The sequence below is a fragment of the Lontra canadensis genome, unplaced genomic scaffold (genome assembly GCF_010015895.1).
Source record: "Lontra canadensis isolate GAN:19392208 unplaced genomic scaffold, GSC_riverotter_1.0 scaffold96, whole genome shotgun sequence".
In the NCBI taxonomy this organism is placed as follows: domain Eukaryota; kingdom Metazoa; phylum Chordata; class Mammalia; order Carnivora; family Mustelidae; genus Lontra; species Lontra canadensis.
The window spans coordinates 3,336,020-3,363,411 of record NW_022631090.1 but is presented as its reverse complement, the minus strand read 5'-3'; the positions used below and the strand labels follow the sequence as shown (position 1 = coordinate 3,363,411).

The window sequence follows — 27,392 nt, the reverse complement described above, 5'->3', positions numbered from 1 at the left end:
TAGAAATTCAAATTACGATCTTCCTTATCCAAACTATAAGGAAGTACTTAAACCCCACAAATCCTTAATGTGTGGACTGACCCTGGTGCCCTCACTTGGTTTATATCTGAAGCTCACTGCCATATTCTCAATGAGGGATCTTGAGGAACGTATGAGATCCCTGATTTGATGGAAATTGAGAGTGGCATACTCCTTTCATTTGCTTTCAGCATCTTGCAGTTTACGTGTGTCTGGTTAAGTGGATTCGTGGTTCTTGGTATGATCTTCACCAAGTGGTTTCTTTGCAGAAGTCTCCTGCAGCCATCTGACCATTGTTCAGAGGTTAGCTAAAGCTAGATAAACTAACCCATGCAGGAGGGACAAGGGGCTTAAGAAGATTTCCCGGCCAGGAACAATGGATTGGTGATAAAAGTAATAATACAGGCACAAGGCAAAGACAAGAAAATGGTGGAGCTAGCTGACACTTCTACAAGCTACCTTATAATTTAGTTGGACAAGTCCTAAAGTAAAAATGAAGATGATCTAATGAGACCTGACAAGATGTCAGCCCCCAAATAAAAAAGAAGTGATCAAGAATGTTACTGAAAATATGTATTTATACACGCTGTCTTTAACAACAAAGCTTACTCAAATATATATTGTACTTTGGATATATTAGCTAGTGATGGTAGTACATGTATGTACTTTGTAAATAAATATACATATTGGGGGTGCGTGGTCAAATTTTTTTACTGACAAGATCAAAACCTCTAAACCAGTGGTTTAGATGAGGAAAGCATGGACTTTCTCATTTCTCATTCTGTGTCTACTGCTTAGCAAGTGTTTTGTTTTGTCCCTAAGAATTTTGATGAAGCATAAACAATATGATAAATAATATATTTAAATACATTCAAGATAAATTGATAAGAATTCAAGGAATTGCATTTTTTGGTCAACATTTCTTATATGGAAATAAAAGACCAATCCTTGCCCTGGATATTTTTAAATTTTTAAAAAGACTTTATTTATTTATTAGAGAGAGAGAAGGAGCAGGGGGAGGGGCAGAGAAAGAGGGAGAAGCAGACTCCCTGCTAAGCCAGGAGCTCGACATGGGCCTCAATCCCAGGACCTTGAGATCATGACCTGAGCTGAAGGCAGACACTTAACGAACTGAACCCCCCAGGCGCCCCTCCCTGGAGATTTTTAAAAATCTAGTTCAGGAACACTGAGAGTCACAAAGCAAGATATGAATACATGCCTGTGGGATAATAGAAATTCTTTGTTTTTTTTAAAGATTTTATTTATTTATTTGACAGACAGAGATCATAAGTAGGCAGAGAGGCAGGCAGAGAGAGAGCAGGAAGCAGGCTCCCTGCTGAGCAGAGAGCCTGATGCAGGGCTGGATCCCAGGATACTGGGATCATGACCTGAGCCTAAGGCAGAGGCTTTAACCCACTGAGCCACCCAGGTGCCCCGATAATAGAAATTCTTAATGAAGAAGCTCCTTACTTGATGTAGTAGATTGGTTAACTTAAAAAAAATGCGTATACATTTCATTTCTATACATTTATGTGTAATTCTGGGTGACTTGATAACCAGTAAACCAGTAGCGGAGAGGGTCGAACAGATCCTTCCAGAAAAGAAATGAACCTTGTCTGACCAGTCCTTTCAGCATTCCTATTGTATGTGATTTTAATAAGTCTTTTACGTATACCCATACATTACTTTGTAATCTATTCTTATATCTTCATGGCTCTTCACGTGATAAAAAGCATATAGCAGGTGGGGGGCACCTGGGTGGCTCAGTGGGTTAGGGCCTCTGCCTTCGGCTCAGGTCATGATCCCAGGGTCCTGGGATCGAGCCCCGTATCGGGCTCTCTGCTCCGCAGGGAGCCTGCTTCCTCCTGCCTCTCTGCCTAGTTGTGATTTCTCTCTGTCAAATAAATAAAATATTTTTTTAAAAAAGCATATAGCAGGTAATATATTTTGAAAATGAAATTAAGGCTTTTCAAAAAGACCGTGCCAGGGGTGCCTGGGTGACTTAGTGGGTTAAAGCCTCTGCCTTTGGCTCAGGTCATGATCCCAGGGTCCTGGGATCAAGCCCCACATTGGGCTCTGTGCTCAGCAGGAAGCCTGCTTCCTCCTCTCTCTCTGCCTGCCTCTCTGCCTACTTGTGATCTCTCTCTGTCAAATAAATAAATAAAATCTTTAAAAAAAAAAAAAAAGACCATGCCAGGAAAAGTGACCATTATCCCTTGAGATGACTGCATTTAATTCCTAGAGAAGATAACTGGATCAGATTCCCCCGTAATGAGGTTGATGGGTCATTCTTATTCTTGGGGTTCCCTTCCTTTTCCCCGAGCCCTGATATGGGGGCTGTGGGCATAAGCGTACAGTGAAAGTTCTTTGACAGCCATTACTTAGTGAGCACCTAGTGTGTGCAAGGCACTTACACAGGTATTATTATTATTATTATTATTTTATTTACTTGTCACAGTACCTCTGTAGTGTTAGCATCCCCATTTTATAGATGAGGAAATTGAGACTCCTAGAGGTTAAGAGATTTGCCCAGTTGTCACACAGCTAGTAAGCAATGGAACTAGGATCCACATGCAGGTATATCTGACTCCAAGATAGAAGGTCTTAACCATTCTATGAAAATAGAGATACAGCTTACCAAAATCTATGAGCTGTAGCAAAAGCAGGTCTAAGAGGGAAGTTTATGGCCATACAGGCCTACCTAAAAAAAAAAAAATAAGAGGAATCCCAAATAATTTAGCTTTACACCTGGAGGAACTAGAAAAACAAGCCCGAAGTTAGTAGAAGGAAGGAAATAATAAAGATCAGAACAGAAATAAATGAAATAGAGACCAAAAGATAATAGAAAAGGTCAGTGAAACCAAGAAGAGCTTCTTTGAAATAAAACAAAATTGATAAACTTTTAGCTGGACTCACCAAGAAAAAAAAAAAAGAGGGCCCAAATAAATAAAATCAGAAGTGAAAGAGAAGTTGCAGCTGATGCGACAGAACCACAAGGGATCTTAAGAGACTGCTGTGGACAAGTATACACCAATAGTATGGGTGATCTAGAAGAAATTCCTAGAAACTTACAATTTTCCAGGACAGAATCATGAAAAGAACAGGAAATCTGAACAGACTGAGTCCTAGATTATTAGTAGGAAGAGCAAATCAGTAATCAAAAACCTCCCAACAAATAATGTATAGGACTAGGCAGCTTCACTGGTGAATTCTGACAAACATTCAAAGAATACTTAACACCGTCCTTTTCAAACTCTTCCAAAAATTGAAGAGGAGGGAAAGCTTCCAAGCTCATTTTATGAGGCCTTACTCTGATACCAACACCAGGCAAGGACACCCAAAAAAAGAATTACAGGCTAATATCCCTGATGAACATAGGTGTAAAAATCCTCAATAAAATATTAGCAAACTGAATTCAGCAGTACATTGAAAGAATCCTATACCATAATCAAGTGGAATTTATTCCAGTTAAAATCTGCAAACCAGTCAGTCTAATACAGCACATTAACAGAGTGAAAGATTAAAATCCTATGATCATCTCAGAAGATGCATAAAAAGCATTTGACAAAGTTTAACATTCATTTATGATAAAACCTCTCAACGAAACAGGTTTAGAGGAAGCATACCCTCAACATAATAAAGCCCATATATGACAAACCCTCAGCTAATATAATGCTCAATGGTGAAAAGCTCAAAGTTTTTCTTCTAAGACCAGGAACAAGGTAAGGATGCCTAATCTACCAATTTTTTTTTAAATCAACATAGTATTGGAAGTCCTAGCCACAGCAATTAGGCAAGAGAAAGAAATAAAAGGCACAAAAACTGGAAAGGAATGAGTAAAGCTGTCACTATTTGCAGATAACATGATACTATATATAGAAAACCCAGAAGATTCCACAACAAAAAGTGTTTGAACTAATAAATGAATTCAGTGAAGTTACAGACTACAAAATTAATATACAAAAATCTGTTGCATTTCTGTACACTCATAATGAACTATCAGAAAGAGAAATCAAGAAAACAATTCCATTTATGGTCATTATCAAAAATAATAAAATACCTAGGAATAAGTTTAACAAAGGAGGTGAAAGACCTGCACACACCGAAAATTATAAAACATTAATGAAAGAAATTGAAAAAGACACAAAGAAGGGCAAAGGTAGTGCATGCTCATGGATTGGGAGATTTAATATTGTTAAAATGCCCATACAACCCAAAGTAATCCATAGATTCAGTGAAATTCCTATCAAACTTCCAGTGGCATTTTTCAGAGAACTAGGATTATTCTAAAGTTTATGTGAAACTACCAAAACAAAAAGCAAAAACCGTGAGTAGCCAAAACAGTTTTAAGGAAGAAAAAGAAAGCCAGAGCTATCATACTCCCAGACTTCAAACTATACCACAAAGCTGTAGTAATTAAAACAGTATGGTACTGGAATCAAAACCAGACACACAGATCAGTGGAACAGAGCAGAGAGCCCAGAAATAAACTTGTGCATATATGGTGATCTATGACAAGGGAGGCAAGAATATACAATGGAGAAAGGACAATGTCTTCAATAAATGGTGTTGGGAAAACTGGACAACTACATGCAAAAGAATGAAACTGGACCAATATCTTATACTATATACAAAAATTAACTCAAAGTGGATTAAAGACTTGAATATAATACCTGAAACCATAAAACTGCTAGAAGTAAACATAGGTGGTAAGTTCCTTAACATCAGTCTTAGTGATTTTTTTTAATCTGACTCCAAAGGCAAGAGAAAAAAAGCAGAAATAAACAAATGGGACACATCAAAAGCTCCTGCACAGCAAAGGAAACCATTAACAAAAGAAAAAGGCAGCCTATTGAATGGAAAAAGAAATTTGCAAATCATATATCTAATAAGGGGTTAATACCCAAAATATATAAAGAACTCAATACAACTCAATAATAACAGGAAAAGTCCTTTTAAGTAATAAGCAGAAGATATAAATAGACATTTTTCCAAAGAAGGCATACACATGACCAGAAGACATAGGAAAAGATGCTGTCCATCACTAATCATCAGGGGATGCACATTACAACCATAATGAGGTGTCTCCTTACACCTGTCAGGTATCACTTTACACTTATCAGAATGGCTGTTACCAAAAACACAAGAAGTAACACATGTTGGCGAGGATGTGGAAAAAAAGGAAGCTTCATGCACTGTTGTGGGAATGTACCTTGGTATAGCCATCATGGAAGGTTCCTCAGAAAATTAAAAATAGAATTGCCATGTGATCCAGCAATTCTACTACTCGGCAGACATGGAAACACTAATTCAAAAAGATATATGCAACCCTATGTTCTTTGCAGCATTATTTACAATATCCAAGAGAGGGAAAACAACCTAAGTATGCATCAGAGGATGAATACATTAAGAAGATCACACACACACACACACACACACACACACACACACACACAGGACTACTAGCCATAAAAAACCAAAATCTTGAAAAGAATGAAATCTTGCCATTTGTGCAACATGAATGAACCTTAAGGGTATTGTGTGTGTGATAGAGAAATACAAATACCATATGATTTTATATATGTGGAATTTAAGAAACAGAACGAAAACAAACTAACCAAAACAAAACCCTGATTCATAGATACAGAGAACAGATTGGTGGTTGCCAGAGGGGAATGGAGAGTTGAGCAGACTGAAATGGGTGAAGGGGATCAAGAAGTATTACTTCCAGTTATAAAATGAGTCATGGGATGTACTGTACAGCACGGAGAATATAGTAAATAATATTGTAGTAAGTTTGTATGGTGACAGATGGTAACTAGATTTACTGTGGTGATCATTTTGCAGTAAAACCCAATGTCAAATCACTATGTTGTACACCTGAAACTAATATAATATTGTATGTCAGCTGTACCTCAATTTTTAAAAAAAAGATGAACCTGGGTCATAAAGAGAAAATTAAATTGCATTCATTGTACTCAATAGCTTTTCATCTGAAAAATAATTAAAACAAAAACTGTTCCTAGTAGTTCATTTCTAAAACCAAGATAGAGTAGATGCAGAAACTCTGCAGACAGAGCGTTATTGTGGACATTCCATGGAGGGAAATGAGGAGCACCTGCCATCTACACTAAGCATGTAGCCATCTGTTTCTTTATGTATTTTGTATTTTCCAGTTTTAATTGTGCTCCACTAAATCAGACCCACAACCCATTCTCCCAATTTAAAGGCGAGGTGAGAACTCGTGGTGAGGCTGCAGATCCCTGACAATATTGCTGTGGTTGTCACAGCATGCAGCCGGAAGGGTATGCTTCCCTCCTGGTGGGCAGCTGTAGCTATGACAGAGAGTAAAGGCTTTTAAGAATGTGAGATTAGAGCAATTCAAGACATTTAAGCTGGCTAATCAGAGGGCAGCAGACGATAACACTGTAAAGCCTAAGTGAATCCTATAAGATGGGAGCCAAATAACACAGGAAAACCTGCGGGACCTACTGCACTTTTGCTCGCCCTCCCTCCTACCTTCTACTCTTCCTTGCTTTCTCTTTTAGTCTGTGTGTGTGTGTGTGTGTGTGTTTTCTTTTTTCTTTTTTTCCCCTCCCATTTCCTTTTCTCGCATTTTTTTCCCCCTCTTCCTCTCCATCTTTATTTCTTTGTATATATACCCTTTCTCTTTTTTGGTCCCTCCTTTCTTTCCTTTCCTTTTGTTCCATCCCTTAGTTCTTTCTTCTGTCCCCCATCAATTACTAATCATACCACATTTTGAAATGTATATTAAAATTAATGTTTTAATGTTTATATACATTGAGCACTAAGTAGCTTGTATTTATTATTCTAAAGGGGAAAAACATCCCCCAGTTATGGAACACTTTACCTATGGCTTACAATTGAAAATTTCCTTTTGGATCACTGCCCTTCCTCTTTCCTTAACCTAACGTAATCATGTCCTTTGTTGTTCTTCTCTACCCTTAGGTTTGATAAATGGTCACTTTTTTTGCATTCTGTTTTATATCCGTCATTTTTTTCTCTCATAATGGAAAACTAAAATTGTTACTTAATGTGAAGGAGAGGCTGTGGATAATTTTTTCAGAATTGGCTTTAGGATTCTAGTATTCTAAGTTTCTGAAATTCAGACATGCCACGTGTGCGTTCTGTTCCAGAATCTCTGATGAGGAATGGCAGAATTTCCAGAGGATTGAAACCCCTCGTGAAAAACAGTTTTTTTTTTAAATTTTAGACTAATGTATGTCTGATTTACTTTTCTTCACCTATCCAAACAGGGATTTTTTAAAAGATTTTATCTACTGATTGATTTAGAAAGAGAGTGCGAGCATGGGGAGAGGCTGAGGGAGAGGGAGACAGAATCTCAAGCAGACTGCACTGAGCAGGGAGCCCGACACGGAGCTCAATCTCCGGTCCCTGAGATCATGACCTGGGCCGAAATTAAGAGTTGGATGTTTAACCGACTGGGCCACCCAGGCGCCCCCAAAAAGGGATTTTTAATTTTGTTTCCTTGTCCTGAAAAATGATGGCCTGGAATGTGAAGCCTTTCTCAGTTTGGTAACTTTCCACTGGTTAACTGATTAAAGTCATCGAAGTTTTAGAAAGTGATGGAATGAAGGAATGAGTGAGTAAATGGCTAGCTAGCTAGATTGATTTAAATCATTTCCATTGCCTGCTCTATTGTTTATGATGAGTCTTGTAACAGCTAAGATTCTGTCTCTTTTTGGCTGATTTTTTTCCCCCTCATAGCTTCCAGGCGCTGTCATAAACTTTGATTCTTTGATAGCTAAACTCTTAATTCCTTTTTTTAAATGTTCATTTTCATTAAAGTACTATTTAACATTAGATATTAACTTTGACAGATGTTAATGCTGCTTCTCAATTAGGTAAAATATATTCTTGGTGAGGTGCCAATTTGAATTGAATATATTTGAATTTGGTATGTGAATTAAACTGTTGTTTAAACCTTACCCATCCATCACACGGGTGATGGAGCAGCTGCCTGGTTTTGTGTATAAGTGCGTTTCTTCCCCCCAGCAATATTTACTTATTTATTTATATTATTTTTAGAGGGGGGAGGGGCTGTGGGAGAGGGAAGGTGAGAATCCCAAGCACACTCCCCACTGAGTACAAAGACCGATATGGGGTTCCGTCCCGTGGCCCTGAAATCATGACCTGAGCCGAAATCGAGAGTTGGACACTCAACTGATTGAGCCACCCAGGTATGCCTGCCCCCTCCTTCAGCAATATTTAAACATTAGGAAATGGCTTCCTACTATAGCAAAGAGAACTTCGTATGAATTCATTACAAGATCTCCTTGTTTGTCAGTTTCTTAGGCAGCGTAGAGTATAAATTGCCAGACACTGCTTTGGTATAAAATGTTTTCCATGGACAGTATTAATATTTTAAAATCCTTTTTGCTCCTACAGATTTCCAGTAGACAGGAAGTCTAGCTCTATTTACCCTTTGGCTACTAATGAATGCTATTAAATTATTATTTATCTTCTTTAGGCAGAGGTACTACAGGAATGAGATCAGAATTGCCAAGTGAGGCAAACATTTAATTTTAAAATTAAAAATAATACAAATCCATTCAAAAGTGGCAACTAAAGTGTGGATCCTAGAAGGTATTTTGGACTTGAGTCAGAGAACTAGGGTTGTGGCCCCACCTGCATCACTAACTTGCTGGGTCATCTCAAGCAAGTCACTTCCGGACTCTGGATGGCATAGTCCCTCTAAAGTTTCAGCTTCCACATCGCATATTCTATATGCTAAAGAAAGCAGGGCTGAGGGAGGCTGATACCTCTTGTTTATCAGCTATCCACACCAGCCTAGTAGCTCTGAGGTCAGACTCCAGCTGCATTTTTTGTCTTTTTTTTTTTTTATAATCCCTTAAATCCTTGCTAGGCTTTCATTGCTAGTTCTTTCCCCCTAGGAATTTGCATTCAGAACTATTGAGGGCTTCCTACCTTTGGGAATTTTTCTATGCTCATGAATTTAATGAAAAGTTACTTAGAGTTACAAAAAAATATATCAGAATTAAATGTCTTGTTTGAATGACTGTTTCTGTAAAGTCAGACTGTTTCCATCATGACTAATGTACCTTCACTATTTCAGTTTTGAACTTAATACATTTGAGTCCTGGTGCGGCAAGGCATGATTGTCAGTTTCTCTTATTAGCCATGCTAGTATTCTCCCACTTACGCATTGTTCTCTCTCTTTTTTTTTTTTTTTTAAAGCCCAGAATGATTGAGTAACAAGGCTCCATATCATGGGAGTTGTATTTTAGGTACTTGAGAATCTCATTGATTTGAAATAGTTTGAATTGCACTAAGCTAAAATTTACCTTTTGTTGGCTTGCTAGGAAAAAAAATTAAACAAAATAAACTTACCTCAGAGTGTTGAGAAAATAACCATATGGCAACTTCAGGATGTGTATTGTTTGACTGGAAAATGCTAGAGAGAGATTTTTATAGCTCTCTTTATTAAAAGAGGTCTAGCACTCTGATTAAAAAGGCAGACAATAAGAAGGGCTGGTAAGGATATGGGGAAATTGGAACTCTCACACATTGCTGGTGGCAAAGAAAGGTACAGCCACTGTGGGAAGCGGAAGCAGTTTGTTAGTTCCTGAAACAGTCAACCATAGAATCACCGTATGACCCAGCAGTTCCACTCTTATGTATCTACACACAAAAGAGACTAAAACCTCTGTCCACCCAGATACTCATACATGCATGTTTATAGCAGCATTATTTATAGTAACCCAAAAGTGGAAACAACCCAAATGTGTCTCAGTAGATGTGATAAAGCCACACAACTGAAATATGATTAGGCAGTTAAAAAGATGAGGTATGGATACATGCTACAGCATGGATGAAACCTCCAAAACATTCTGGTAAAAAGCCAGACACAGAAGGCCCCATATTGTAGGACTCTCCTAATACGAAATACTCCAGAGTAGGCAAGTCCATAGACAGAAAGTGGATTAACGCTTGCCAAGAGCTGGTGGGGAGGGAAGAGAGGAGACTGGCTGCTAATGGGTATGGGGATTCTTTTTGGTGTGACAAAATGTTTTCAGATTGGAGAGTGGAGATGCTTGTATAATTCTGTGAATATACTAAAAGCCGTTCAATTGGATACATTAATGGGTGAATTGTATTGGTTTGTGAATTCTGTCTCCATAAGCTATTATATAGCAAAAACATTAGCAACTATATTATTCTAATTACTTGAAATTGGGAAAGTGTCTGTAAGTTACATTTTTTGCCAGGGGCTCGAAGGAAGGAAGAGTGGGGAGTTAGTATGGAATGGGTGCTGTTTCAGTTGGGCAAGATGGTAAAAATTCTGGAGATGGATGCTGGTGATGGTTGTGCAACATGAATGTGCTTATCCACACAGAGCTGTATACTTAAAAATAGTTAAAACAGTAAACTTTATGTTACATATATTTTACAATAATAGAAAGTCTATAATTCTAAGAAAATCACATTTTACATTATTCCAGTGTATAAGGCTTTTTTCCTTCTCTCTTCTTTTCAGCAAGAAGGTGGAAAGTGTGATCAGCCTTTGGTTTTTATGCATGAGATTCTTTTGTTTTAGAACTTCTGTTCAGTATTTGTGTTTGTTAGGAGAGAAGGTATTGGTTATACATACACATATATGTCTTTATCTTGGCTTTGAAGGAGAACTTGAAAATGCTTTATGAAAATTTATTTGCCAACAGGAAAATAAAAGAGGCCAAACTGTAGGAAAATGTATGTGTTAAATTATAAAATAGTGAGGGGGGTAGGGTTAGGGTGGCTGCGTGATGGACATTGGAGAGGGTAGTGATATGGTGAGTGCTGTGAAATGTGTAAGCCTGATGATTCACAGACCTATATCCCTGGGGAAATAATATATGTTAATAAAAATAATAATAAAAAAGAGTTGGATGCTCAAAAAATTATAAAACAGTGAAATGCTATTCTCAGAGTATAAATTATCATAGATGTCCTGATTTTCTTGGTTAATCTTGGCTCCTTGAATGGGAAAAAAATATATAGCATATATAGAACATATCTGTCTGTAAGCATTTTCCTTTGTGTAGTAGGATCGAGCAAGCACCCAAATGCATTGAAAACACTCACAAACACAGGGGTTACATTTGTACAATACAGTAAGTGTGTTTCAGAATCTAAAGGAAGAGATGAAAAAATGAAAAAAAAAAAAACTCCAGCAATGAGGAAGTCACTGAAAAAGGAATTAAATGATTTCTAAAGGCCATGGAACATTGTTCAAACTCAAGCAGTTTGTTGGTTCTAAGTTTGTAACTTCTACTGATTAATCTATGAAAATAGTTTCTAAGCCTGGCTGCTATATAGCACATTTGAATTTGAATATCCATGGCACAAATGCCAGCAATACCATTAGTATAAAGTGTAATCAGAGGTATCTTTGTTTTTCTTGACCAGGAACTGGTTTCTTTGAAAAGTATAGGAAACACACAGTGCCTCTGTGTGTGAGTGTGTGTGTGTCTGCGTATTTTCTATCTGTTCTATTGCAGGAAGAATTATGGTCTTCCAACATCTTTGTCCTTTATAGTAAGGGTTTTTCTAGAATTTTGCACTGTAGTATATTACCCTTGATTATAGGATCCAATCAGAGTTGATGTACTCAGAAATCCACTGATGTGATTAATGGTCTCCTAATCATACTTTTATTTCCTAGATTAGCCCAATTTCCTGTACTTTCACAATTTTTGAGTCATATCTTGAATTATCCTTTATAGGGGGCCTGAAATCCTTGTATTTTTAGTCTATAATTTGCATGATTATTTTAATTTTCTTTGATTTCCTTTGCTTGAAGAAAATGAAATTTTGATCTTTTTTGAACTCTTTGAGTGCTGTTCTATGGTAATGGACCTAATATGAACTTTTTTTTCAACTATATACATTTTTTTTCCCATCAGCCCTAGATCTGGAAGTCTTCCCACAAATTTCCACTAGTCTAGGTTTTATTCTTCTCAAAAGTAAAGTAAAAAATAGTCTCAGATTCTACAAGTAATAGGGAAGTAGACCAGGAAATGACTGTACAGGAAATGTAATTGATCATTCACTCTTTACAATTGGTTATAAGATTGGCTAATAAACAGTCTATTGAATGATAAAAATGACTTCTAAAATCTTTGTGGGCCTTTAAATACATTTGAAGATTTTTTTTTGATCTCTTACCTTTTTCAAATCACTTGTCTGCATTTGAAATTCAGACTTTCTCATATCTAGTGGTTGCTTTAATATTTGCTTTGTTTTCAACAGTGCCCTTAAAGATAGCCGTTTCCCCCCAATGACAAGGGATGAATTGCCACGGCTGTTCTGCTCAGTGTCTCTGCTCACTAACTTTGAAGATGTCTGTGATTATTTGGACTGGGAGGTAAGACTATAGAAATTTTTGAAAGAAAAATGAAGGTAACTCCTGAGTAAATGTTAAAAAGTAGGCCCAGGAAACAACTCTTTCAGCCTATTCTTTATTGTAGTGGAGGTGGAGAGTAAGGTGAATAAAGAAACTTCACATTTGATCAATGAGATATCAGTGAAAGAGTTGTTTGGTTTTGTTTTGTTTTTAAGGCAAAGCGCCATGTGTTGTTTTAATCCCCAAACTGAATTTGCTGTTTATTTTTGTCCTATTACTTTACCACAGCACCTCATAAAAGCTGTTAATAAGTAGTGAAAAGGACTGATTGGAATTTATTTTTCCTCTTATTTCCATTCTAATGTACTTCGGTGTAACCGCCACCCAGCAGTTAGGTGCTCAGAGGAAACTTCTCAGAAGCAAGGAGCCAAAGAGTGAGGATAACATGCCAGTTAGGGAAATCAGCGTGTGGATACAGAACAGGGTGTCCATTAACTGCAGTTAAATCACGTTAATTCATTCTTAGCTACCTTACTTTATGCACTTAAACCCGCTAACAAATAATATTAAGGTTGTATCTCGGTGATCTCTGAGCATTGTCATGATTGAAGTAGCCTAGATTATTCTTATTTTTTATTCTTTAGTGTGTGGTGTTGGGTTTTTAAGGAAGTTCAGAGGTTCTCAGCATGATTTGTTTTGATTGTTGCTGGGAGATAGTCGAGTGTATGTCTATGAAATTTCACACACAATCGTGCATACATTATTGAATGCCTCCTGGGTTCAAGGCACTGGGCTACATACACAAGAGTCCTAAAATCTGGTCCCCGCCATAAAGCATCTTTCAGTCTAACAGCAGAGAAAAGAAGTATATACCAAGCATAAAGAAATAAGTACTACAAGAATGAAACAGTGGGAATTCAGTAATGCACTTAGCATTCTCTCACATAAACACTCATAAATGACATGACTAGATCTTTATGCTATAACATGTTTTAATTCTACTGACTTTTTAGAATGACCATGTCCCATGGTAACTGAGATATTCTGCCTTGTGGACAGATCTCTGTCCTGATAATTAATTGGACTTGAATTTTAGTTTGCGATTTGCTCGTGAGACTTTGTGAGACTTTGGACATTTATTCCACTGCCATTCAGTTCTGCACATACAGACTAAGACATTTCTAAAGTTCTTAACCTTCAGGGGAAATTTTTTCCACTGTGATATAAATTATTGTTGTTAGGCCAAAGCTTTTAAAAAAAAAACATTCTGCCCAGAGTAGGATAAAAGACTTCTTCTGAGTTTTGGAATACGTAGGGTTTTTTAGAGTATTATCAGAATATGAAAGCATTCAGGGAAGCTTTGTAATGGGAGAAATAAAATTAATTAATAGTGTTGAACCTAGCAAAGTTGGATTGGGTAAAAATTTTCACAGAATTAAAAATCCTGATTGCTTTCTATAAATTCATTGTTCCTATTTGAATTTTTCTTAAAGCCTACCCATGTCATAGAAACATTCCTCAGTACTTTATTTTTAAATGATCCCAAATTATATCCCTTACTTATTAACCAATATTAAAATTTGAATGGTTCTTTTAATGTTTTAAGGCCACTGCTTCCTCTTCTCTAGCTAGAATTTTATTTCTGCTTTCTGAATTGCAGAGTGCCTGGGGGGTGGGGGGCATAACAGGGTAAAGCCTGAAATCTAGAGATGACCAAGCTACAAAAACACGCCTACTCTTGCTTACCGCCACTGAGTTGGAAGTACAGTTGTGGTATGTGTCGGGGGTGGGCGGGGGTTTGCACATGCAAACATGTGAACATGTTTGACATGTAAATGAATGTATATTTCATAAATATACATGTATGTATTTGGAGGGAAGGAAAAATGGGAGGATTCTATAGTAGTTCAAGAAATATGGGCAGCACAGAGTATACCACCATCATCTTCTTTAGCCCACTTCGAGCACTGTCTATAGCTAAAATTAACCCTCATACCTTGTATATTGTATATTTAATACATTCCTCGAGGCTTAAATATTGGTGTGTATTTAGTGATGCTTTCTGATTAAAATAACAACAACAAAAATAAATATATTTTTTGTGCTTTTAACATACAAGTGTTTGAAAGTGAATTTTAGGTCCTGCTAGAATGGCTATGCTAAGAGGGAAAGACTGTCCTTTTTAGTTGGTTTGTCATGGTTGGAAGTATTTAGCATAAGAGAAATTTGTCCCCAAAGAGTAAGAGTGAAAATTGCATTTTAATAAGTACAAGAATGTGATTTGGGCTTAAAAAATTACCATAGTCAGTTATTACAAGTGGAATGGTATTTTCATGTGGGGATGATGTCATAAGGGTCATCCTTAATAATTCTGAAAAAGCATTGGTTACTTGAAACTCAGAATGCCAAAGTAGAATTCAAAACATTTTTTTAAAGTATATGTCAAGGCATTTCTGCTCCTAGGTATATACCCCAAAGAAATGAAAACAGATGTTGAAACAAAAACCTGTACACTATGTTTATAGCAGCACTATTCATAATAGCCAAAAGGTAGAAATAACCCAAATGTCCATCAACAGATAAATGGATAAACCAAATTCAGGATATCTGTACAATGGAATATTAATCAGCTGTAGAAAGAAATGAAGTAGTGACATGGATGAACCTTGAAAACATTATGCTAAGTGAAAGAAGCCAATCACAAAAGGCCACATACTGTATGATTCTGTTTATATGAAATATGCAGAATGAGTGTATCCACAGAGATAGACTGTGTTAGTGGAAGCCAGGGGTTGGGGGAGGGGCTGAATGAGAAGTGACGGCTTTTAATGGGTCCAGGGTTTCCATTCAGGGTAATGAAAAAATTATGGAACTGGATGTTGTATGACACTGCGAATGTACTTGATGCCACTGAATTGTACACTTTCAAAACATTTTACATGATGTGTATTTTATCACATAAAAAGGTGTATATTCATCTGCATGTATATTTAAACCTATTGTCCATAATAGTATGGTAATTCTAATTTATTGAAGAAGAAAACTTTGAAAATTAAAAAACTATAAAGAAAGGCAAGCCATTTGTAATTACACTGTTCTGAGATAACCACTGTTAACATTTTGGAATATTCCTTTAAATTATTTTTCTGTGTCTTTGTATCAATAAATATGCCCATTTGTTCATGTAACGGAGATCATATTGAATATACAGTCATTATTAAAAAGGATTGTGGGAAAGTCTTTGTTTATGGTTTACCTTTATAAGTTAATGATTCATATTGCAAATTTCCTTTATGAGGGGGGTCCAGTCTATATCATGAAAGGATACATTTCACTTTGAGAAATTTCAGGCTATCAAATAGGTAAACTTTTCTTCTAAGAGTGAAATATCCTATTCACCATAAGTATCTAAATTTAACCTGAAATGCACAGCACTCTATATGTTGATGCCACAGGGGAAACAGGAGATGATGACAGAATTTTAATAGAGAATTTTTAAGGCAGAGATCAGTAACGGGTATGTTTGATATTAACAGAAGCCTCTCACCTAGGGCTTTTCTGGTAGAAGTACCGTTTGAGAGTTGACCCCCACTGGTGAAGCGTGTTACTGCAATAGAATTCCTAATTAAAGAGGCGAAAATGCCCAGATCAAAGCAGAAGAGAGCAAAGTCTAGAAGTCCCAAAGCATAGAGGTGAGTCACTTTGGTAACAAGAGAGACATCCCTGTGGTGATGAAGATGAGGGACGTGACCAGTGGTCATAGCCACCTAATTTTCAAATGATCAGGAAACAAGTGAACCACCACAGGGCTGGCTACTGTCTTTCTCTTTTCCTCAGGGTTTTTTAACTGAGCCTGTCTGGGACCTCTCTTTTGGTAACATGTCTCTATTTGTAGAGTGGAAGTTAATAGGAAGGTAGGATTTACAGCAATCAGACTTTTTTTTAGAGGCTAGAATGCTTCCCTTTGATAACATGAGGAACGTCTGATAAATGGTTTCACAAGTGGAGGTAATTGGTTTCATTTCAAGATTGAATTGGCAGAATGATCAGTAATGCCTCCATGTTATATTTCCTCAACATAAGAATCATAACATGTAAGATGAGCGTCTGTGGGTAGCCTCTCAAGGTAGTGATTAAAAACAGCAAAACCATCCACAAAGACCACACAGACAAATTGCAACACCCGCCCCGCCCTCCTAAGAATTGCTCGTCATTGCCCCCATCATGATCTACTTCTTGCCCTGGTAGGTATGAGAAGGATGAAGAGTTGAATGATTTGGAGGAGAAAAAATTCATTAAGTGGTAAATTGAGATATCTACCTGCCAGGCTAAAATGGCTGTTAAGTGAGGAAAATTGCGCCGCCAGGGTGACATCGGAAGTGATCTGCCTTGTGTCTGGACACTAAAATTATGACCGTGGTTAGGTGTTCTTCTGTCGACAGCATTCTCTTAATTCCATATGACAGGATGATGGACAGGCATGGTGCTTCAGAAAGAAAGAAAAGCTCTTGCAGTGTGTAGAATCCCTCTCAAATAATCTGTAGGCTAGAACTGGTGTAGTCACATGATTTGGGAGTCATGTTTGTTTTTCCAAGATCTGAAAGGATTTAAAACCAAGGACATTACAACAGTCGGAGTTTGACCTGAAGGGTGGTGCTAGGTATATTACCTCGTGACTGCTCATTTGCAAGATGATATAAATGAGTAAGCTTTTTGCTTGTTGAGGAACTTGTATACAGCCAGTATACAACCTGTGATCTTGCAGGGGGAGCTCACGTCGCAGTCTACTGCCCAGAAGACAAAGTGTTTTCAAAATTGTCGTCAGGGAACGCTTATTTCTGTGCTTTAGAGAACAGATCATTTTGGAGGCATGAGGAAGATATATTTTCTGTAATCGGAAGTAGACCATTAGATCATGTTTTAATAGATCAGTAACATTTTTCATGAGCCATAAGGCACTTTTAGTTCTATCTAGCTCCCTGGATCACTGCTATCTCAACTGTGTATACAGCTGTCACTTGCGGAGTGCATCGTGGCCCTAAGACAGACTGTTCCTTTCTAGCACCCAACACTTGAAATCAACCCATGCTGGGTGGGGCGGGCCAGCATGATTCTTATATGATATCAAAAACCTATCCCTGGACTACAGAGCTAGAACCCAAGCCCCTAGTCTCGCTCTGTCCCTAAAGTACGCAAGCATCTGTCGTTGTCCATGAGCTTGTTCAACTCTCAGTACTCGGAGTGCTACACTTCACTTTAAAAAGCACACCTCTTGAGTGAGCACGGCTCCATTTCTGACATGTTCGGTTGCAGTTAATAATAGTGCACTTTTGTAACAACCTTCAGGAGCATAAATAGATGAGATGAGTAAATTGACTACCGTCATTATCTCTCATATATTTTAGAAGGTCATGATCTCCTTCTCACCCCTTCAAGGTTTACATTTTTCTAGCTCCTCTCAATGTACCACTGAAAACAGAGTTTCCATTCAGACGCAGATGTTTAGCATGACTCACCCAGTGAAATGACTTCTTGTCGTATATGTTCTGTCCACCGCCCCCTTCATGTTTTTTCTCTATGCTATACACCATGCTTTGCTTCTCTTTTAACTTAAGATTCCCACCTTTGGGGCACCTGGGTGGCTCAGTCAGTTAAGCAGCTGCCTTCGGCTCAGGTCATGATCGCGTGGTCCTAGGATTGAGCCCCACGTCAGGCTCCCCCGGGAGTCTGCTTCTCCATCTCCCTCTGCCACTCCCCACTGCTCGTGCTCTCTCTCTTGCTCTCATTCTTTCTCTCAAATAAATCTTAAAAAAAAAAAAAGATTCTGATCTTTGGAAAAAATACATATACGGGGCTGCGGAGGCTTTGTATATCTAGGAAAATGCTTTTCACGGTATTTTCTCAAGGACCCTGAGATTTTTATATAAGATATCGCTATTGTTACAATAATTTAGCCTTTGTCCTGGTGCTCTATTTAGAAATATTTTTTTTCAAGTACTGTGGAACATTGGGGAAAGGAGTACTTCAAGCTTCCTGACCATCTAGTAAGAATTTGCTGTGAATCAACACTTCAGTGTATTAGAAACCTAGTGAGGAAGCAAGCCGAACAAAGTGAAGTAACTTCTAGAAGGTGCTTTAACACATGGAAATTTCCATCAGCTTTTGGTACTGTTGGTAAAATGGGTGGGTGCAGTATGTTCTCCAGCCTCCTCCAGTTGCTTCCTGCTTTCCTCCCACCATGTTGTTTGGTTGAGGGGGGGAAGCATTTCCCTGCTTCTTCCCCCAAATCCACAGACCCTTCCAGCCCTTTCCCTAGTAGTTGCTCTTTCCTGGGTCTCTGTTTCCTCACCAGGACGTTGAAGAAGTTGGACTAAATAATACCCATGGTCTCTTTGGAGGCTGACACAGTGTGATTCTGTGACTCCCCCCCCCCTTTTTAAAATGGCTTCTGTTTCATTTTACTTCCAGAGAACGAATCACCACTAACCACTAAGATGTCATAAGAAGTCCCTGACTTTTAAAATGGCAAGGTGGCAACCAAGGTGAAAAACAGTCCAATTTTTGAAATTTGACATCCCATCTTCCCTTTCCACCAAAGAATTCTCTTCAGGGGGGCACCTCGGCGGCTCAGTGGGTTAAAGCCTCTGCCTTTGGCTCAGGTCATGATCCCAGCGTCCTGGGATGGAGCCCTGCATTGGGCTCTCTGCCCAGTGGGGAGCCTGCTTTCTCCTCTCTCTGCCTGCCTCCCCACCTACTTGTGATAAAATCTTAAAAAAAAGAGAGAATTCTCTTCAGGAAGACAAAATATTCTTAACAGCCAATGCCTTGTTTTATTACTGCATCATCCCCTGGTTTAAGTCAACATTATATGTATAAATCTAAACTAAGAAATTAGGGAGTGACTGTTCACTTGACAAAGATAGTTTGCTTCGCAGAAGTACTCACTCTAGGATTTCTTTACTACCTTCCTGGTGACTTCAAAATTAATCCATTTACACAAATGCAACACATATGTAATATTTTAGGAACAAATCTCTTTTGTAGATGGAGCAAAACTACAATGAGCCAGATGCTCATGTATAGTTTAACCCATATAACATTCTTCTGTTTCTTATCAGACAAACAACATTATTTCACCTTGAATATGTTGGCCAAGAGGTGCCCCCCCGCAGCCTTTGAAAAGCAAACTGATTCCCATGTCTAGGTTTTAAGAGCACTTCCTAACTTGAGTTTGTGTGTAAATTCACTCCCTTCCTCATCCCCTTAAAAAATGGTAGGAATGCATTTTTCTAACTTTTGATGAAAAGCAGGCTTTTTATTTAAAGGTCACCTGTGTTGCCTGAACTTTCCTTGGAAAGCTTCAGGATGTTCAGATTTTAAGGAATTCTCATTATAATTAATCATTACAGAGAATTGAGGGTTTTTTTTTTTTCCTTAATTGCACACTGAGCTGTCACTTGTTCTCTGCAAAACCTCAGCTAAGAACAGTCTCTTTCCTTGCACATGATACATAAACATGTTTGGCTTCCTAGCCTTTCAAAGCACTTCGTCATTAGCTATGCTTTATTTTTAAAATCTTAACTAATTCTTTAAAAGTTCATAAGGGGTGATTATTAGCTAGTTTAGGTATCATAGAGCTGTGTGTCTGCTATTAGTTAAAGTAAATGTTATCAGGTTGTTGTTTGGTGGCCTTTGTGAAATAAATTGGCAGGCTTGTGTTCCTGATAGACAAGATGTCTGAGTCTCCTACATGAATCAAATTTGGCACTAATTGGCCCTTTGGTAAGCTCTGCAAAAGCCAAGAATTGGTCCATGGAGATTTAACTAATTTCTAAAGCGAAAGGTGACCCATTTGCAGGGATTTGAGAGAAGAGCAGTACATATGCATTTTGGTCAAGGAGGTCTTTGTGGTCATTGTCACAAAATAACAATAGAAAAAATAACTTCCGCTGACACAGACAATGAAGCAGTTTTCAGAGTAGAATATATTAAAAGGTGACTTGTGCTCAAGTGGTGGCTTTGCACTCGGTTACCCTGTTACCGTCTTTGACTTATTTTTCTATTATTCCTTCTGTTTCTGGAAGCATCTCACTCAAAGGAGATTTGAAAGTGAGGACAGCTATAGACACCAGTCAGATAACGGACTAAAAACAACCCAACAGGATAGTCCTTGGTGTTGTCCTAGTTGGCTCAGGAGATTATTTTTTAAGGCACTAAGGCAAGAGTTGTTTCTGGGTGGTCCTAGGATGGCAGGCCATCTTTATTTTCCCCTTTGTACTTTTCTAAAGAGATTTTTTTTTTTTGCAGTAATATGCATGTACTATTTTTCCAAACAGGAAAAAAATATGCATGTTTGTGGTTGGTGAGGTTGACAGAAGTAAAAATTACTAAGCCCAAAAAGTGATTTTTGACAATGCTATTCTTTAAATGTATTATTTGGCGAGATTCTGAAGTGTTAAGTGCTAACAATTGTTAAGTGTTCATTGTTAATCAGATGGGCACCTTCCAAACTTCAGACTTATGAAATTGGTGGGTGGGTTGAGGTGATGTAAATTCATAATTTTGAGGATTTTTTTTAAAGATTTTATTTATTTATTTGTCAGAGAGAGAGAGAGAGTGAGCACAGGCAGATAGAGTGGCAGGCAGAGGCAGAGCGAGAAGCAGGCTCCCTGCTGAGCAAGGAGCCCGATGTGGGACTCGATCCCAGGACTCGGGGATCATGACCTGAGCCGAAGGCAGCCGCTTAACCAACTGAGCCACCCAGGCGTCCCATAATTTTGAGGATTTGATGGGCAGATCTGGACAATATGTTGTCTACTTTTTTATTTTTTTATTTTTGGTAGGATTGCGATTGAGGGAAGTGATTCATTAGGATCTGTACAAATTGTCATCAGCCTTTATGACTAAAATCTTAATTTTTCTTGCCCCAAAAAGAATTATTCAAGAGGATAAACTTGGAGTAGGCCCAAGTTTGGAATATTTTCCTCTTTTATGGTGAATTTGTTTTCACTGGGAGAAGAGTCAGCGTCTTCAGAAGGCTGAGTGGGGGGTGGGCAGAAAGTTCTCTGGGGCTATGAGGGAGAAAGTGGAACGTGTCTCATTGTGGCTTTGGGGCTTCTAGGAGAAATACCACATATGGCTGTTTCCTCCCAAGAATATAAGAAACTCCAGACTCTGGGTCAGACCCATGGGCTGTCCAATGCAGTGTTTGTTTCTGTCCGTGGTACCATGGGCTGTTTTGTGAAAGAGCATGTGTGTCTTCTATGATGCCAGCCTCTAAAGGTTAGAGGATGTGCCAAATATCCTGAGCTCCTCTCATTAGGAACAGAGTCCTTTTATTCAGTTCAGTGGAAATGGCATATTGAGTCTGGCAGGTCAGTCTTATGTGAATGACCAGTGACTGGCTACTTTGTTAATTGCAAAGCATATCTTGCCAAATGATATCAACAAAGACATGTCAAGCCACTTTCGATTCCTTGACTTCCTGATATACATGCGCACGCGCGCGCACACACACACACACACACACACACAGGAAAATTCAAGGTGAACCCACGGAAAAATCAGGGGAGTGAGCTAGGGCCATACTGTTTTACAAAGGAAACCCAACATTTGTTAAATGGGGAAGACTGGGGCTTACTGTGGCATGTGCTAAGACAGGATGAACCTGGGGAGGCAGTTGGTTTTATTGGCCAGGCAGGTTGTGATCAGGGGCAGATTCAGTTTTAAGGGTCAGGACTGTGGAGGTAATTGTGGATCCAAATGGTCCAAGGCTCATGTGGCGCCTACTTGACTTAGCCAGAGCATGTTTTATGCTCACTGATACTTTTAGCCAGATGACTCCTTTTCATGTTTGAGCGTATCCAAGGTTATTGGCTTGTTGATTGGGCTCGCAAATAACAGGCCCTTTTCTAGTGCTCTTAGTGGCTTAGAGGATGAACACTTGCCTTATAGACAGATTAGGGGCTATCAAATTTGATGCAGTTGTGAGGAGCAGAATATGGATATGTATTATAATGAGGTGGGAGGGGGGCGCTTTTTAAATGGTCCTGTGTCAAGAGTCACTGCATTAGAGGATAATAGTTGTAAATGAAGCCACATTTCTAACAAGGGACCAGATAACGAGGATAAATGAAATCTGCAGAGAGTCTAGAAGCTTCATTTTAGCCATTATTTATAATCTCTTCTCTTACCAAACCTTTTATGATGTAGCAACATTGATTAATTTGCATGTATGTCTCTGTGTGTGCCCACATGCTCTCTGACAGAGTGAGCAAACAGAGAAATGGACGAGAGGAAAGACGATGGGGTCAGGTGCGGCTGGGGATGCATAATCCCCAAACTGAATAATCAACTGTGGAATAATCAAGATATATTTTGGGGTCCTAACATTAATCTCGATATTTAATCATTCTGGGCAATGTTAAAAACAAAAGGCTTTGGAATAGCGTTAATAAAAATCACTCACTATGTAATGGTTCAGAATAAATATGGCTTTCTTTTTAGCATGAAATAGGAATTTGTTGAACGAGTCTTACTGTTCTCTCAGCACACACAGATACAGCTCTGTTTAATTCCATATCCTCTTATCTGTAAGTCCTACATTTAATTTACTACCATTCGAGTTGATTTATAGCTTTGCTTAGCAAAGGTACAGTCTTGATCAAAAGGATATTATCACAGCTGATGGGCCTTAAAAGCATTTTTTTTTCTCAGACCTTCTAATAACTTTGACAGTGACCTGCAGGCTCCCATAAGGCTAGATCTGCAAGTCTCCCATTTTTGCCTACCTGGCCATACTTTGGGCAATGGTGGTTAGGGGTATGTGAGAAGTAGGAGGGTAACATAGTCTTCCCATATGCTACATCATGATCCATCCCTAGAAATGGAAAGTTACTATGACACTGTGGTGGAGTTTTAGCAGAAGTTTGCTTCAGGGAATCCCAGTTCCTTGGTTAGCCGAACGATCTCTTAGCTAGCGGGTAATTGTGACTGGAACTTTCCTCTCTCTTGGGATGCTGCTTGGTGGAAGGATTCTCCACTGTGTCTCAGAAAGGATTTGATTAGTATACATGAGGGTTACATTTTGGAGTTGCAGCTGGGGCTGATTCCTCCCTCAAACAATACAAAATTCGTTTTGGTGCTTTTGTCAGCGGAGATGACTTAATTTGCAAAGCCAGTGATTTCCACAGGTTGGCCAGATTCTGTCATTCTCCACAGCAGGCCATTTTCCACTCTCCTGTTTTGATTGCACAGTATGACTACTTGGTGGCCTCTGTGGTTCTGGGAGTAAGGAAAGTGATGTTGCTCAACAGGTGACAAAAAGCTATTATGCTCTGATTCTGGTCAGAACATGATTGCCCGTCTCCCGATTCTGCTGGTTGAAGAAATGCGTCACTCTGGTTTGGGCTTTCTATTGCTGTGGAGTGTTTTTTTTTTTTTTGTCTTTGAAAGAAGTTATTTTTCCCAAAGGGCTCACTTTAAAAGCACCCTACTTACATTTCCATTTGCAGGTACTTTTCAATTGTTCATAATCAGAGGAACATGGAAAAGAACTAAAAATTGTAAATGCGGTACTAATTCTAAATGGGAGAATTTCAATAATTTTTTTGTTGTATCAAATTTGTGAGGCTTTTGAAAATACAAAAGTTGATCAGTTTTATCCATGAGTAATTTTATTTTGGTCAGCATGCCCTTCCAGTTTGGTCTTAACCTCCTTCTATATATTTACATATATACATACAAGCTTTACTGAGGTATTATTCACATATCATACAGCTGGTCATAACTGCTTTTAATTGCTAAATTACTAGGCTTTATAATCTCTGATATTTTTGTTAAAGAACACAATGCACTCCTATGAAGAAAGGATTAATGTGTCTAAATTACCTCCAATTTGCCTAAAGCACTTTTTTTTTCAATACACAGCCACAGTTTTTCAGAGCTAGGCCAATTATTAGAGGTTTTCTAGTTAACCTAGAATAAAAATCACCGGGGGAGTTGTTCTTTTTCCAAACCATACTTGCTGAAGCATGAAACCCCCAGAAATTCTGATAAATTTCACAGCCCCCAAGCCCCCCCATACCAGTTAAACACCCCTGATTTTGTCTAACACTCTCATCTCACAAATAGGGAAACATTCCTTGTCTCAACAATTTTGATTAGACGCCTTCATAAACACCAAAATTCTTTCCAATTTGAACATGACAGATTTTTGATAAATTGAGTTGAAGATGCAAAATTAACTTCAGTGAATGATGGGAGCACAGATTATTTATGCTGTGTATTTTCAAAAGCAAATTATGAAGGAGCTGCTATGGTGAAGGGAAGAAAAAACTTCGAAGTCACAGATCAGAAAGTCAGAAACTGAACAGATCAGGAACTGCTGCAAATTTATCATTATCTCGGTACTGCGTCAGGCACTGGGGAGATTAGGAGATGTCCTTTATCCTGGAAAGGCCTGATAGCTAAGCACTCATACTTCTTCTCAGCTATCCACAGTCATTTCCCACAGAGTCTGGGAGGTCTTATTGTGTTAGTTTTTAAACAGCTGCCCTGACTGCATCTTCAGCAGAAGGAAATTCATAAGAATACTGATACCATGTAGAAGAAATAGTCACAGAGATAGGCTTTCAGAAAAAACAAACTTCTCAGAAGATCTGACAGGCTCTAATGGTTGGATGTGTGAAGAAGACCTGGGGAAAGAACAAGATGGATTCTCCAGAGGACTTTTTCTTCCCTGGAAAAGTGGAAGATTTCAGGCTAAGGGCAGAAGCAGCAAAAGAAGTTTTCCTGGACCCCTGTTCCTCTTCTAGACCTCTCCATGCCTACAGATGGAAAGAGGCAAGGCCTATGACTTCACTCACCTGCTCTAAAAGGAAGTCTCTTTCCTGGATGAAAGTGTTGTCCTGGCCTCACCATCCTCCCTCCAGGTCCCTTGGGCCACCTTTCTAAACTCCACTTGGGGACCACTGACCTAAAGTGACTGTAGATTTGGGAGGCCGGAATGGAGTTGTTGTCCTTTTGAAATTGCATTTTTCTTATCAGTGTTCACAAAGAAAACCTTTCTGTGATCCTCAGTTCCGTATATGATCCTATGAAGGATGCAAGGGTGGAAAAAGACAGATCCCTTCTGACTAGATGCTAATCAGTGAAACAGTATGTTACGTTCTTAAAACATTAGCATGAAATTGCCCACATTTACTTAGAGAACTCCCTTTCTTAGGGCATCACTGAAAGTTCGTGTGCTTCCCATGAAGTTATAGTGATCTCTGTGTTCATATATAAGAAACTGCAAAACTACCCTGCCCCAAAGGGATTTGACATCTTTATCACTTGTACATTTAGCAGTACTGCATGAGGGCAGTGACATAGATGGTAAAGGTTTGCCACGGACCCACCGTGTGTGTGTGTGTGTGTGTGTGTGTGTGTGTATCTCATATATTTTAGAACAATTACATGGAATGGGCGATGGGGTTGGATCTGGTTGTTGGCTTTTTTCAGCCTTATCTGGGTTTGCTCATCTACATAGAAGTCAAGGTTTTAAAGAGACTAGACAACCAGGGAGTCAGCAGCCCCGGAATTTTTGGAACTTAATCCAGAGTGGTGCTTATACCTGAAAATAGGATGCATGTTTGCTGTCTCTTAGAAGTCAGCTGCCTCGCTCTAGTTCCTTAAAGTTGCGAGCCACTAGTAAGAAGTGGGGGCAGGATTCTTGCCCATCACTGTCTGATTCTACACACAGTAGTGTGGTTGTTCTAGTTCCAGACAGAATAGCATAGTCCAATACATGCTGGGGATATATCAGTTGATGTTTTCAGTCTCAACAGCCATCATAATGGCCCTCAAACTTAAATTCAGTGCTTTGGAAAAAAGAGAAAAATCGTGTGTGTATGTGTGTGTGTGTACATATATACATACAGACAGACAGACAGACATGTGTGTATGTATATATATATATATATATATATATATATATATATGACCTTCCAAAATCAAGGGGAAAGGAAAAACTGCCTTCTCTTGAAAGTGAAATTATAACTTTTTCTTTCTGTTTCTATGAAGAAGACTGTACTAATAAAACTGCCAATTTCTTTCAGGTGGGTGTACATGGCATTAGAATAGAATTCATCAATGAAAAAGGATCAAAACGCACCGCCACCTACCTACCGGAGGTTGCAAAGGAGCAAGGTCATTGTCGTACTTTATTTCATATGATCTGGGGAAGAAGTCCAACAGATACACACATTGAAATGCACTTATCTGACCTTGCAGTTCTCAAATGAGAAGAAATGACTCTTCCATCACTGTCACTGCAATGTCTGTATGAGATCAGTGAATTACTCCTAGAGAAGTTGAATCTCTGCACTACAGCTGGAGAGCAAAGACACGCAAAAATCTAACTTTCCCCAGAGAAAAGACTTGTAGAAGTGGGTTTTTCATTTTAGGCAGTGGTTTGCTGTGAATTTGAAATGCCCTTTGCCCATAATCCCACTGTGCTGTAGCCTTTTGGCATAAACAAGCCTTCTGTCTAACAGCCCCACGGTACATTCATTGTCAGTAACAAATGTTTCCTCGTCAGGTTGTTGCCGGGGACTCATCCGGCTACTGTGAGGACTGTAGGTTTCCCATTAATATCAGGAACACCAAGACGACATGGAGTCTTACTGTTTGATCGGCTGGGTCTGCACTTCCGAATCAAACATGTTTCTGTGTTGGCGGGTAGAGCACAAGCGTTTATGAACCACCACTGTAACCTTAAGGAATTCTTCGCTCTCTAGCACCTTGTCCTTTCTAGCCACTATGAAATTCTAGTTTTCCACGTCAGTTGAAATGAATATTTCTTCTTTATCTTATAGAGTTTTTTTATTCCTCATCAGAAAGCATCTGTAATTGGTTCTCTCCTGTTTGGTTCATATAAATGTGAGCTATACAATCGTACAATTTCATATCATTACACACCCCTCACCCCGACAAGAGAGTCTTT

General features: G+C 38.6%; 1 protein-coding gene across 4 annotated transcripts in view; it reads left to right on the top strand.

Annotated features, from left to right (window-relative positions):
* The window catches only part of AMMECR1 (AMMECR nuclear protein 1), a 113,442-nt gene that overhangs the window by 78,539 nt on the left and 7,511 nt on the right, over nucleotides 1-27,392 (top strand). For 3 of the 4 annotated variants that reach the window (XR_004380230.1, XM_032837045.1, XM_032837044.1), the window contains 2 exons: nucleotides 12,313-12,427; nucleotides 26,506-26,596. Coding sequence is in view for 3 of the 4 variants with exons in the window: in XM_032837045.1 (XP_032692936.1) it covers nucleotides 12,313-12,427; nucleotides 26,506-26,596 (206 nt within the window). In the remaining variant the exon portion in view is untranslated. Of the gene's footprint in view, nucleotides 1-12,312; nucleotides 12,428-12,794; nucleotides 13,594-26,505; nucleotides 26,597-27,392 lie in introns of those variants that run through there. The other variant, XM_032837046.1, reaches the window with a different exon arrangement.